The sequence below is a fragment of the Triticum dicoccoides genome, chromosome 3A (genome assembly GCF_002162155.2).
Source record: "Triticum dicoccoides isolate Atlit2015 ecotype Zavitan chromosome 3A, WEW_v2.0, whole genome shotgun sequence".
Taxonomy (NCBI): Eukaryota; Viridiplantae; Streptophyta; class Magnoliopsida; order Poales; family Poaceae; genus Triticum; species Triticum dicoccoides.
In genome coordinates, this window is record NC_041384.1 from 558879544 (window position 1) to 558894665 (window position 15122).

General features: G+C 45.0%; 1 protein-coding gene across 1 annotated transcript; it reads right to left on the bottom strand.

The window, feature by feature from the left end:
* Positions 1-626: 626 nt before the first annotated feature.
* LOC119269176 (putative H/ACA ribonucleoprotein complex subunit 1-like protein 1) lies at positions 627-2265 on the bottom strand. The gene is made up of 4 exons (XM_037550955.1): positions 2054-2265; positions 1808-1956; positions 1339-1454; positions 627-1001 (listed from the first exon to the last, which is right to left on the bottom strand). The coding sequence occupies exons 1-4, from the start codon at positions 2223-2225 to the stop codon at positions 848-850; spliced, it is 591 nt and encodes a 196-aa protein (XP_037406852.1). The 5' UTR covers positions 2226-2265; the 3' UTR covers positions 627-847.
* Positions 2266-15122: the final 12857 nt, after the last annotated feature.

Here is a 15122-nt window from a genome sequence, read left to right on the forward strand (position 1 = left end):
GATGCAACCAGAAGATTTTGTTGATCCTAAAGATGCTGACAAAGTGTGTCTGGTGGATCCACATATAAGAAGATATCACCTAAGATGAATCTGCCGCTGGCTCCTCGTTGATCCTGCAAACAATTATCGTGTAGCTCTTTCAACGGAAGAATCAATTTACTAGACTCGTTTTAATGACTATGACTGGAAATATATTTGTCGATATCAGGCTCATTTTTGTCTAAACATGACAAGGATGTAACTTCCCAGATGCAATGTAAAACTACTTGTAATCACACACTGAAGATGGCAGTTCAATCGCAAGGACTGGACACTGGTGCTTTCCCCGAGGAAAAATTAAATGATGACGACGGCTCCATTAGGTAGTTTTACGCGCCACGGGAAAACAAATTGAAGGCCCTGATATTAGATGTCACAGAATACCAGTCCAGATTGTTGTTGTCTTTGTGGTGGATCACAGATATTAGATGTCACTCATAAAATTGTTGCTGTCTTAAAATCACACGCCACACTTAGATGATGACGACGGCTCCGTTGATGATGATTGCACAGAAGGCAACCAGGCCGGCGCATCAGGACAGCATGTAAAACTACTTGTACACACACACTGATATCGCATCACCAAATTGCGGCATACTAATCAGATAATGTTATCACTATATAAGCACCTCTACAAGTAATTCTGATACACCAACATTAACTCAACACTTGACAACATTTTATTCATACAAATATTGAATCAACTCCCACACAAAGTGCGCTCACAGCTGACTTAGCATAATGTTTCCAGCTGAACAGATAATGTAGAGCATCATGTTTCAACAAAGAGCAAACTTAAAACTACATCCTAGAATCTGCCTCGTCCTCTGAAACCACGCCCTCCACCCCTGGGAGGTCCGCGACCCCTTGGTGCACCTCTTCCACGGAATCCACCACGGCCACCAAATCCACCACGACCACCACCTCTTCCACCGCGACCACCACCTCTTGGAGTCGAGCCCCTGCATACAACAAGCAAAGCAAAAGACTATCAAACAACTAACAAGTTACCAAGCTGTAACTAGTGGTACACTAATGGTACTCCCTTCGTTTCATACTAATGCTAGTCAAACTTAACAAAGTTTTGACTTAGGAAAATCCTATAACCTCTTTCACAGAGACTGTCTGCAAGAGTTTTGACACTGCTGGTTTCAAGTTTGAAGAACGTAGTCAGTTCAAACTTATCAATACACTACGAACTGAATAAGAGTTAGCCATGAAAAGACATGTTGCTAAGTTCCATATTCAAGACTGAAGAGTAAATAATGCAAAAGAAATGACAAGTAAACAGATCATTACTTTGGCTGTGGCAGGAAGCGTGAGAGGGGCAGCAGCTTCATGGGGTCAATGAAGAACTTGTCACCTTCATTGTAAGATGTTGCAATGACTCCCTCGAACATCTTGACCGAGAAATACTACAGACAATACAAAACTTATAAGATATGCAGCGTGAGCAGACCTAAAATTTAGAGCAATGATAACAACAGAGGTAAAAAAAACAATCAGGCAAGGCATTCAGTCATCTTAAAAGTTGCACCTAATTATCAAACACGCTACGGCATTGCCACACAGCCAAAACAAACATTTTCAACTGTACTAAATGGAGAACCAAACTCAGTTCTCACATGCCTTGAGATTCAAGACTCTAAATTTGAAGTGGTAAACTGCTAGCTTCAACCGAGCAAAAAATCCTGCCTAACAACAGATGGACCAGTTGGTCAAAACTTTGCAGGCACTATATTGCTGATGAGGGGAAGTAAGCGGTTACTGATTCGTTGATGGGGCCGAAGATCTCGTCGACTTTGCCGATCTGGGTCTTGTTCTGGAGGTATATGGGCGCGTTGAAGTAGGGCACCTTCTCGTTCGTCAGCTTCGTTACCGCGTCCCCCTCGCAGGCGTGCACGAACGTCGACACCTCTGCATAATAAACAAACAAAAAACAAGAGACATCAAACTCACCGGAGCCTCGAAAAGAAAGGGCTCGGACAGTTAGGACTTGAAAGAAACCACGCACCGACGACCTCGGCAGGAGGGCCCTCGTCGCGGAACCCGCCGCCGCCTCCACCGAAGCGGCCCCTGCCGCCGCCGCCGCGGCCGCCTCCAGCGAAGCGGCCGCCTCCAGCGAGGCGGCCACCTCGGTCGCCGCCGCGTCCGCGGAAACCTCCGCCGCCTCTCGGTGGCCGCATGGCGATGGGTGTTTGGCGGCGGGGGCGGGGGCGGGGGCGATGAAGGGTTTCGGCGACGAGGGGTGAGGGGTGAGGGGTTTGTTAGGGTTTTAGTGGAGGAGGCCATACCTGGGCCCATGAAGTCCAATATGGGCCCAATACTCATTTCGGCCCATATATAGCAAGATATTGGTTGCTCGTTTTGTTTCTCTTAAATTTTTTTATACTGATGACAGAGATAACGTTTTGACCCATTGGCCTCCATAGAGGCTTATAGTAATTAAGAATAAATTTAGACTATACAATAAAGAAATTACGTCATAGTATATTTACTGGGCATTAAAGTTCGCCACCCGTGATAATAAAGCATAACCAGACAACAGATTACATACACTAGGTACCAAAAGTCGCCATCAGTGCAAATAAACGCACAAACAAAATAATTTACATAACCGACATCACTTTTAACACACAAAGTGAGGTCCATCTCCTTATGAAATCTCAGATGCATGTTGTACACATATAAGAACTCTCTCCAAGAGTTGCCGATGAAATATGTTTTTCTTGATTATTGGTGACATCGACAACAAAATTGAATCCTTCTTTTGTCTCAAGCAAAGATGTAACTTGAGTTAAAACATATCTCAGAATGTTGATGTGTTTTAAGAAATCATTTCTTGCAAAGTCGGGGATAGCCTGAGAAAAATGGAAGGAAAAGCCAAGTATTCTTACAGAGAATTATGAACTGGATATTCTAACAGAAAGAAGATTGTATGTTGGTGAGATTATTTTTTAAAAGACTATACTTCAGATAACAATGTGTCATGTGACAAAACGTGAAAATTACAAATAGGTAGACATGAATATGAAATTGGTATCCAAACAGAACTTATGTATCCCTAGGTATTGGCCCGTAAAATGTCGGTACGAGTTCTATGTTGAAGTCTGTATGAAATCAGGATATACTAAAATGACATGTGGGTTGGTCTAAAAGGCAAAACTTTGGAAACATAATGAAATAATTAGAGGCAATTGAAAGAATATTGGATCTACATCGTGTCCAGTCAATAAGGGAGCACATAGTTATGAAAAGACTATAATTAACTAACTAATAAATCAGACATCTGATGAACAAGATTCGAAATAAATATTTCGAAGTTGCCTTTCTTTTTTACAGTTTGGTGGAAAAAAAAAGGGAAAGGCAGTTGTTCTTCAGAATGTTGTCCTCGTCGCACAAGCCGCTAAGGTTGTTAGAAATTGGCAATTATAAAAGTGCCAACAACCGGTTTAGTAAAAGAAAAGTACTCGGTCCTGATTTGAACGAGATTAAGGATACATGGAGATTTGCCTCCATTTCATGAATTGCATTGAGGTCCATTGGGGTTCTCTTCTGTAGCGCGACTTGCAAGAGGGTGTAGACAACCACCGGCAGTAGTTGCAGTGCTCGTCGATGATTGTCATCATCAACATCCGACAAGCGATGGTAGCAACGTCCGGTAGGACTATGAAGAGAGTAGCCTACCCTCAAAAACACGTTTTATTTTTACTACTACACTTCATCTCAGCCCAGCAGCCCAATATAGCAACAGCCAACTACTAACTGCTAAATGCCTATGACCCAATTGTAATTCCTATGAACATTTTAGCTAATAAATAAAGGCCTAGCAAGCTTTTCTCAAAAAAAACTGCAAAGTGCCCAACTGCTAAAGGGAAACGTTTCCTTCCGGTCGACCGGCTACGCTTTCGTCCGGTCGCACTGTTCGCTGACTGCAGGCCCACCTTATCCCTTCATACTGTCTTCCTCCTCAATTCATTGCTTCTGTTTTGCTTCGTCCCCATCCTGCGCTAGCCACGGCAGCTCCATGGCTCGTCGATTTTTGTTGCCCTGCTCGACGCCCAACCTCTTCCTCCATCGTGGGCGGCGAGCACCTCTCCCATCTCCTTCTACTCAATTCGCATCCCCTCTCGCTTCCTGCATCCATGGCCATCTGTAATCTTCTTCTATCCTAGCCATGGCCTCCGTCGGTCCATCCAACTTCGGCTGCGAGTCCAGCGAGCCATGCTACAACTGGCATGCCCTCCTGCTACAACCGGTGTCAGCGCTTCTAGAGCTCTTTGAGACCATCACAGCGATGATCGGCGCCGAAAGCTACAACCACCACTGCACGGAGCTAGAACCACCACTGCGCTGAAATTTCCTACGATCACGCAAGATCTATCTAGGAGATGCATATCAACGAGAGGGGGAGAGTGTGTCCACGTACCCTCGTAGACCGAAAGCGAAAGCGTTAGATTAACACGGTTGATGTAGTCGAACGTCTTCACGATCCAACCGATCCAAGTACCGAACGTACGGCACCTCCGTGTTCAGCACACGTTCAACTCGATGACGTCCCTCGAACTCTTGATCCAGCAGAGGGTCGAGGCAAAGTTCCGTCAGCACGATGGCGTGGTGATGGCGATGGTGATGTGATCTGCGCAGGGCTTCGCCTAAGCACTACGATACTATGACCGGAGGAGTAAACTATGGAGGGGGCACCGCACACGGCTAAGAGAACAATTGATGTGACTTTGGGATGCCCCCCGCCCCCGTATATAAAGGAGAGGGGGAGGAGATGGCCGGCCAGGAGGAGGCGCGCCAAGGGGGGAGTCCTACTAGGACTCCACTCCTAGTAGGATACGCCCCCCTCCTTCCAGCGGAGAGGGGGGAAGGGAAAGAGGGGAGAAGGAGAAGGAAGGGGGGCCTCACCCCCACCCCTTTGTCCAATTCGGATTGGGCAGGGGGAGGCGCGCGCCACCTCTTGTGGCCTCCCTCCCTCTCTCCGCTATGGCCCATGAGGCCCATTAACTTTCCCAGGGGGTTCCGGTAACCTCCCGGTACTCCGAAAAATCCCCGAACCTCTTCGCAACCATTCTGATGTCCGTATATAACCTTCCAATATATGAATCTTTACCTCTCGACTATTTCGAGACTCCTCGTCATGTTCGTGCTCTCATCCGGGACTCCAAACAAACTTCAGTCACCAAAACACACAACTCATAATACAAATTGTTATTGAACATTAAGCGTGCGGACCCTACAAGTTCGAGAACTATGTAGACATGACCGAGACACATCTCTGGCCAATAACCAATAGCGGAACCTAGATGCTCATATTGGTTCCTACATATTCTACGAAAATCTTTATCGGTCAAACCGCAAACATACGTCATTCCCTTTGTCATCGTTATGTTACGTGCGTGAGATTCGATCGTCGGTATCATCATACCTAGTTCAATCTCGTTACCGGTAAGTCTCTTTACTCGTTCCGTAATGCACATCCCATAACTAACTCATTAGTCACATTGCTTGCAAGGCTTATAGTGATGTGCATTGCCGAGAGGGCCCAAAGATATCTCTCTGATACACAGAGTGACAAATCCTAATCTTGATTTATGCCAACCCAACAAACACCTTCGGAGACACATGTAGAGCATCTTTACAATCACCCAGTTACGTTGTGACATTTGATAGCACACAAGGTGTTCCTCCGGTATTCGGGAGTTGCATAATCTCATAGTCAAAGCAATATGTATAAGTCATGAAGAAAGCAATAGCAATAAAACAAAACGATCATAATGCTAAGCTAACAGATGGGTCTTGTCCATCACATCATTCTCTAATGATGTGATTCCGTTCATTAAATGACAACACATGTCTATGGTCAGGAAACTTAACCATCTTTGATTAACGAGCTAGTCAAGTAGAGGCATACCAGGGACACTCTATTTTGTCTATGTATTCACACATGTACTAAGTTTCCGGTTAATACAATGTAAGTGCATCTAGTGCCCCTTAGTGATTTTGGTGTATTAAAGACTTATAGGTTAAGGGACTAATGTGTTTTTGAGTGTACACAGGTCTATAAGTCTATGAGGAGTTTGATATTTATAGAGAAAGTCGACCCCTAAAAATGAGGTTCTTCGACTGAAGACTTTTTGAAGACTTTGAAAGTGAAGAAATTGGTGCAATCCTGAAGACTTGGTATTCATTCGAGGAACATGAAGCATGAAGACTTTTGTTTTCGTAGTTTCATTTTCCCTTTCTTGAGTCATAGGAAACACCGTACTATTAAAGGGGTCGAGGAAATACTAAGGAAAAATTTCCATGTGATGCTCAACTCAAAATTCTACACCTACCAATCCCTTCGAGTGAAGCCATTGGAAATCTCATACAGTTCAGTCATATTCTTCAGTGACAGAGACGAAGTTCTTATGGTCTCTGAGGAATTTGTTCTGACTGAGGAGTTAGGAATTCGCCAGTGTGGATTGCCTACACAGTGAGGAACATGATAGCCCTGAGGATTTTGCTACTCAAAATTCCGATCGTTGCTGTGCTATGCGCCAGCTGTCCCAAAATATCTACCCACCTAACGGTCATATCATTGAAGGGAATTTATGTCTTATCATGTCAGGCTGCTCCCTAGGCTATAAATAGCCGCCCCCTACAACCACTAGTTGGTTGGCTGCTCCGAGAGTAGCTGACACTTGTCATTTGAGAGCATCCCATCCTCCAAGGACTTTGAGCGAAAATCATCAAGTGAGGAAAACCCAAACCCAAACACCAACAAACCCAAAGTGATTGAGCATCACTAAAGAGATTGATCCTGCGTGGATTCGACGCTTATTACCTTTGAAGAATGTGCTTCTTCCAGACAGTTAGGCGTCAAGGTCTAGAGCATCCAAGAGGAATTGTGGATCGCCGAGTGAGCAGGTTTGTGAAGGTTCGGAAGTCACCTAAAGACTTACCACGAGTGATTGGGCGAGGTCTGTGTGACCTTAGCTCAAGGAGAATACAGTGAGGACTGTGTGCCTGGGACTGTGTGTCCTCAGGTTTAAATACCTAGCCGCTCCAACCAGATGTACAACTGAGACAGCAGTTGGAACTGGTCTACCAAATCATTGTCTTCACCAAGCTCACTGGTTCTATTTCCTCAACTCTTTCATTTCCTCATAACTGTGTTGAGTGCTTGTTCGTATCTGTGTTTGAAGACTTTGACTGAAGACTTTCTCAATTTCCTCAGTTCAATTTCTTCAGTCTGTTTGTCTTCATCCTATGTTATCCTGTGTTTACGCTTTCTGTACTCTGTGCTTGTCTTCATTTCATCATGATGACTATGCTTGTGTTCTGTTATGTTTACTTTTGAGTACTTATTCCGCTGCTAGTAGTTCTTCGCTAAGGAAATTCCTCACCTGCAAATTCCTCAGTGAAGAATTCATAAAAATCACCTATTCACCCCCCTCTAGTCGATATAATGCACTTTCAATTGGTATCAAAGCAAGGTACTCCCTTGTTCTGTGTGTTTTTGGTTTAACCGCCTAGAGTTTTAGTTATGTCGACCACAGGTATGATCAAGGTCTCTGCTGGGTGTCCTACCTTCGATGGGACAGACTACCCCTACTGGAAAAATAAGATGCGAATGCATCTTGAGGCAATTGATAACGATCTCTGGTATGTTGTGGAAAATGGTGTTCCCTCAGTCACACCTTCTCTGAATGCTGCTGATGTGAAGAGATTTAAGCAACTCGACTCTCAAGCGAAGAATATCATATGTGGCCATCTGAGCAAAGGACAGTATGGAAGAGTGAGTGCTTTGGAAACTGCTAAGCTTATCTGGGATAGGCTGTCCAAAGTCAATGAAGGAGTCTCAACACAGTGTGACTCTCGAGTTGATGTTCTTTGCAATCTCTTCAACCGCTTCAAAAGATCCGATAATGAAAATGTTTAGCAGACCTTCGATCTCCTCACTGACATCTCAAATGAGCTTCAAGCACTTGGTGCCACTGACATCACCGACCATGAGGTGGTGAAGAAATTGCTGAGATCGCTTGATTCCTCATTTGATACTCTGGCATTGATGATACAAGAACGTGCTGATTACAAGTCACTTGATCCCGTTGATATCCTCGAGAGGCTAAATACTCATGAGTTCCAGCTTGCTGAGAAGAGAGATCTCTATGGTTCGAGCTATGGCAGATCACGTGCCCTGAAGGCCAAGGCAGTGTCTGAGTCTGAAGATGAAGATTCTGGTAGCAGCCTTGGTGATCCTGAAGAATTGAGCCATGAGCTAGCATTGCTCGTGAAGAAATTCCAGAGGTTCTCGAGACGTGGTCGCTTCGGAAAATCCTCAAGGAGCATTGATTCCTCATCCAGTGACTACAAGAAGAAGCTTTGTCACAAATGCAAGAAACCTGGACACTATATTCAAGATTGTCCTCAGTGGGAAAAGGAATCAAAGAAGAAGAAATACATGGATTACAGTCCTGATGATGCGAAGAAAAAGAAGAAATCATCAAAATCCTCGAAGTCTTCGTCTTATAAGAAGAGCAGATCCAAGAAGGCTCGGGCGTTGATTGGCATGGAAATGGACTCTGAGGCTGAATCTGAGGAACATGAGGAAGAGTAGGCATCTGAGGAGTCTGAGTCTGGTGTGGCGAGCCTGGCTCTCGCTACTGCTTTCGTCAGCAAGTCCATCTTCAACTCCGAAGAAAATGGCTTCACCAATACGGCTGACGGAAACAATGATGACTATGCTGGAAGTATGCCCTAGAGGCAATAATAAAAGGATTATTATTATATGTCCTTGTTCATGATAATTGTCTTTTATTCATGCTATAATTGTGTTATCCGGAAATCGTAATACATGTGTGAATACATAGACACCAACATGTCCCTAGTAAGCCTCTAGTTGACTAGCTCGTTGATCAACAGATAGTCATGGTTTCCTGACTATGGAGATTGGATGTCATTGATAACGAGATCACATCATTAGGAGAATGATGTGATGGACAAGACCCAATCGTAAACATAGCACAAGATCGTATAGTTTGTTTGCTAGAGTTTTTCCAATGTCAAGTATCTTTTCCTTAGACCATGAGGTCGTGTAACTCCCGGATACCGTAGGAATGCTTTGGGTGTACCAAACGTCACCGTAACTGGGTGAATATAAAGGTATACTACGGGTATCTCCGAAAGTATCTGTTGGGTTGACACGGATCAAGACTGGGATTTGTCACTCCGTATGACGGAGAGGTATCTCTGGGCCCACTCGGTAATGCATCATCATAATGAGCTCAAAGTGACCAAGTGTCTGGTCACGGGATCATGCATTACGGTACGAGTAAAGTGACTTGCCGGTAACGAGATTGAACGAGGTATTGGGATACCGACGATCGAATCTCGGGCAAGTAAAATACCGATTGACAAAGGGAATTGTATACGGGGTTGCTTGAATCCTCGACATCGTGGTTCATTCGATGAGATCATCGAGGAGCATGTGGGAGCCAACATGGGTATCCAGATCCCGTTGTTGGTTATTGACCGGAGAGCCATCTCGGTCATGTCTACATGTCTCCCGAACTCGTAGGGTCTACACACTTAAGGTTCGGTGACGCTAGGGTTGTAGAGATATGAATATGCAGTAACCCGAAAGTTGTTTGGAGTCCCGTATGAGATCCCGGACGTCACGAGGAGTTCCGGAATGGTCCGGAGGTGAAGAATTATATATAGGAAGTGCAGATTTGGCCATCAGGAGAGTTTCGGGGTCACCGGTATTGTACCGGGACCACCGGATGGGTCCCGGGGGTCCACCGGGTGGGACCACCCATCCCGGAGGGCCCCATGGGCTGAAGTGGGGAGGGGAACCAGCCCATAGTGGGCTAGTGCGCCCCCCTTGGCCCACCCCCTGCACCTAGGGTTGGAAACCCTAGGGTGGGGGGGCGCCCCACTTGCCTTGGGGGCCACTCCACCCTTGGCCGCCGCCCCCCCTAGGAGATCCCATCTCCTAGGGCCATCCCCCCCCCTTGGGGAGCCTATATAAAGGGGGAGGGAGGGGCAGCCGCACCCTTGACTCTTGGCGCCTCCCTCTCCCCTGCTACACCTCTCCCTCTCGCAGAAGAACGGCGAAGCCCTGCTGCGGTCACTGCTGCATCCACCACCACGCCGTCATGCTGTTGGATCTTCATCAACCTCTCCTCCCCCCTTGCTGGATCAAGAAGGAGGAGACGTCACGCTGACCGTACGTGTGTTGAACACGGAGGTGCCGTCCGTTCGGTGCTAGGATCTCCGGTGATTTGGATCACGTCGAGTACGACTTCCTCATCCCCGTTCTTTGAACGCTTCCGCGCGTGATCTACAAAGGTATGTAGATGCAATCCGATCACTCGTTGCTAGATGAACTCATAGATGGATCTTGGTGAAACCATAGTAAATTTTTTGTTTTCTGCAACGTTCCCCAACAGTGGCATCATGAGCTAGGTCTATGCGTAGTTCTCTTTGCACGAGTAGAACACAATTTGTTGTGGGCGTAGATGTTGTCAACTTTCTTGCCGCTACTAGTCTTATTTTGCTTCAGCAGTATTGTGGGATGAAGCGGCCCGGACCAACCTTACACGTACGCTTACGTGAGACCGGTTCCACCGACTGACATGCACTAGTTGCATAAGGTGGCTGGCGGGTGTCTGTCTCTCCCACTTTAGTTGGAGCGGATTCGATGAAAAGGGTCCTTATGAAGGGTAAATAGAAGTTGACAAATCACGTTGTGTCTTTCACGTAGGTAAGAAAACGTTCTTGCTAGAACCCTATTGCAGCCACGTAAAACTTGCAACAACAATTAGAGGACGTCTAACTTGTTTTTGCAGCAAGTGTTTTGTGATGTGATATGGCCAAAGTTGTGATGAATGATGAATGATATATATGTGATGTATGAGATGTTCATGCTATTGTAATAGGAATCACGACTTGCACGTCGATGAGTATGACAACCGGCAGGAGCCATAGGAGTTGTCTTTATTTTTTGTATGACCTGCGTGTCATTGAGAAACGCCATGTAAATTACTTTACTTTATTGCTAAACGTGTTAGCCATAGTAGTAGAAGTAATAGTTGGCGAGCAACTTCATGGAGACACGATGATGGAGATCATGATGTTGGAGATCATGGTGTCATGCCGGTGACAAGATGATCATGGAGCCCCAAGATGGAGATCAAAGGAGCTATGTGACATTGGCCATATCATGTCACTATTATTATTTGATTGCATGTGATGTTTATCATGTTTTTGCATCTTGTTTACTTAGAACGACGGTAGTAAATAAGATGATCCCTCGTAATAATTTCAAGAAAGTGTTCCCCCTAACTGTGCGCCGTTGCGACAGTTCTTTGTTTCGAAGCACCACGTGATGATCGGGTGTGATAGATTCCAACGTTCACATACAACGGGTGTAAGACAGATTTACACATGCAAACACTTAGGTTGACTTGACGAGCCTAGCATGTACAGACATGGACTCGGAACACAGAAGACCGAAAGGTCGAGCATGAGTCGTATAGAAGATACGATCAACATGAAGATGTTCACCGATGTTGACTAGTCTGTCTCACGTGATGATCGGACACGGCCTAGTTAACTCGGATCATGTTATACTTAGATGACTGGAGGGATGCCTATCTGAGTGGGAGTTCATTAAATAGATGAACTTAATTATTATCAACTTAGTCTAAAATATTTACAATATGTCTTGTAGATCAAATGGCCAATGTTGTCCTCAACTTCAACGCGTTCCTAGAGAAAACCGAGCTGAAAGACGATGGCAGCAATTATACAGACTGGGTCCGGAACCTGAGGATCATCCTCATAGCTGCAAAGAAAGATTATGTCCTAGAAGCACCGCTAGGTGACGCACTTGTTCTCCCTGCGGAACAAGACGTTATGAACGCTTGGCAGACACGTGCTGATGATTACTCCCTCATTCAGTGCGGCATGCTTTACATCTTAGAACCGGGGCTCCAAAAGCGTTTTGAGAGACACGGAGCATATGATATGTTCGAAGAGCTGAAAATGGTTTTTCAAGCTCATGCCCGGGTCGAGAGATATGAAGTCTCTGACAAGTTCTTCAGCTGTAAGATGGAGGAAAATAGTTCTGTCAGTGAGCACATACTCACTATATCAGGGTTACATAACTGCTTGACTCGGCTGGGAGTTAATCTCCCGGATGACGCGGTCATTGACAGAATCCTTCAGTCGCTTCCACCGAGCTACAAGAGCTTTGTGATGAACTTCAATATGCAGGGGATGGAAAAGACCATTCCTGAAGTATTTGCAATGCTGAAATCAGCAGAGGTAGAAGTCAAAAAGGAACATCAAGTGTTGATGGTGAATAAAACCACTAAGTTCAAGAAAGGCAAGGGTAAGAAGAACTTCAAGAATGACGGCAAGGGAGTTGCCGCGCCCGGCAAGCAAGCTGCCGGGAAGAAGCCAAAGAATGGACCCAAGCCCGAGACTGAGTGCTTTTATTGCAAGGAAAGTGGTCACTGGAAGCGGAACTGCCCCAAATACTTAGCGGACAAGAAGGCCGGCAAAACGAAAGGTATATGTGATATACATGTAATTGATGTGTACCTTACCAGTACTCGTAGTAGCTCCTGGGTATTTATACCGGTGCAGTTGCTCACATTTGTAACTCAAAGCAGGAGCTGCGGAATAAGCGGAGACTGGCGAAGGACGAGGTGACGATGCGCGTCGGGAATGGTTCCAAGGTCGATGTCATCGCCGTCGGCACGCTACCTCTACATTTACCTACGGGATTACTTTTGAACCTCAATAATTGTTATTTAGTGCCAAGTTTGAGCATGAACATGTTATCAGGATCTCATTTAATACGAGATGGCTACTCATTTAAATCCGAGAATAATGGTTGTTCTATTTATATGAGAGATATGTTTTATGGTCATGCTCCGATGGTGAATGGTTTATTCTCAATGAATCTCGAGCGTAATGCTACACATATTCATAGTGTGAGTACCAAAAGATGTAAGGTTGATAATGATAGTCCCACATACTTGTGGCACTACCGCCTTAGTCACATAGGTGTCAAACGCATGAAGAAGCTCCATGCAGATGGACTTTTAGAGTCTCTTGATTACGAATCATTTGACACGTGCGAACCATGTCTCATGGGTAAAATGACCAAGACTCCATTCTCAGGAACAATGGAGCGAGCAACCAACTTATTGGAAATCATACATACTGATGTGTGTGGTCCAATGAGTGTTGAGGCTCGCGGTGGTTATCATTATGTTCTCACCCTCACTGATGACTTGAGTAGATATGGGTATGTCTACTTAATGAAACACAAGTCTGAGACCTTTGAAAGGTTCAAGGAATTTCAGAGTGAGGTTGAGAATCAACGTGACAGGAAAATCAAGTTCTTGCGATCACATCGTGGAGGAGAATACTTGAGTCACGAATTTGGCACACACTTAAGAAAAAGTGGAATAGTTTCACAACTCACGCCGCCTGGAACACCTCAGCGTAATGGTGTGTCCGAACATCGTAATCACACTCTATTAGATATGGTGCGATCTATGATGTCTCTTACCGATTCACCACTATCATTTTGGGGCTATGCTTTACAGACTGCCGCATTCACTTTAAATAGGGCTCCGTCGAAATCCGTTGAGACAACACCGTATGAATTATGGTTTGGGAAGAAACCTAAGCTATCATTTCTAAAAGTTTGGGGATGCGATGCTTAGTTCAAGAAACTTCAACCTGAAAAGCTCGAACCCAAGTCGGAAAAATGCGTCTTCATAGGATACCCTAAAGAAACTATTGGGTATACCTTCTACCTCAGATCTGAAGGCAAGATCTTTGTTGCCAAGAATGGATCCTTTCTAGAGAAGGAGTTTCTCTCGAAAGAAGTAAGTGGGAGGAAAGTAGAACTTGATGAAGTATTACCTCTTGAACCGGAAAATGGCGCAACTCAAGAAAATGTTCCAGAGGTGCCTGCACCGACTAGAGAGGAAGTTAATGATGATGATCATGAAACTTCAGATCAAGTTGCTACTGAACTTTGTAGGTCCACAAGGACACGTTCCGCACCAGAGTGGTACGGCAACCCTGTCTTGGAAATCATGTTGTTAGACAACGGTGAACCTTCAAACTATGAAGAAGCGATGGCGGGCCCGGATTCCGACAAATGGCTGGAAGCCATGAAATCCGAGATAGGATCCATGTATGAAAACGAAGTATGGACTTTGACTGACTTGCCCGTTGAGCGGCGAGCCATAGAAAATAAATGGATCTTTAAGAAGAAGATAGACGCGGATGGTAATGTGACCATCTATAAAGCTCGGCTTGTCGCCAAGGGTTATCGACAAGTTCAAGGGTTGACTACGATGAGACTTTCTCACCGGTAGCGAAGCTGAAGTCTGTCCGAATCATGTTAGCAATTGCCGCATTCTATGATTATGAGATATGGCAAATGGACGTCAAAACGGCATTCCTTAATGGTTTCCTTAAGGAAGAATTGTATATGATGCAGCCGGAAGGTTTTGTCGATCCTAAGAATGCTGACAAGGTGTGCAAGCTCCGACGCTCGATTTATGGGCTGGTGCAAGCATCTCGGAGTTGGAACATTCGCTTTGATGAGATGATCAAAGCGTTTGGGTTTATGCAGACTTATGGAGAAGCCTGCGTTTACAAGAAAGTGAGTGGGAGCTCTGTAGCATTTCTCATATTATATGTAGATGACATACTTTTGATGGGAAATGATATAGAGCTTTTGGACAGCATTAAGGCCTACTTGAATAAGAGTTTCTCAATGAAGGACCTTGGAGAAGCTGCTTATATATTAGGCATTAAGATCTATAGAGATAGATCAAGACGCCTCATAGGTCTTTCACAAAGCACATACCTTGATAAGATATTGAAGAAGTTCAATATGGATCAGTCTAAGAAGGGGTTCTTGCCTGTGTTGCAAGGTGTGAAATTGAGCTCAGCTCAATGTCCGACCATGGCAGAAGATATAGAAGAGATGAGTGTCATCCCCTATGCCTCAGCCATAGGTTCTATTATGTATGCCATGCTGTGTACCAGAC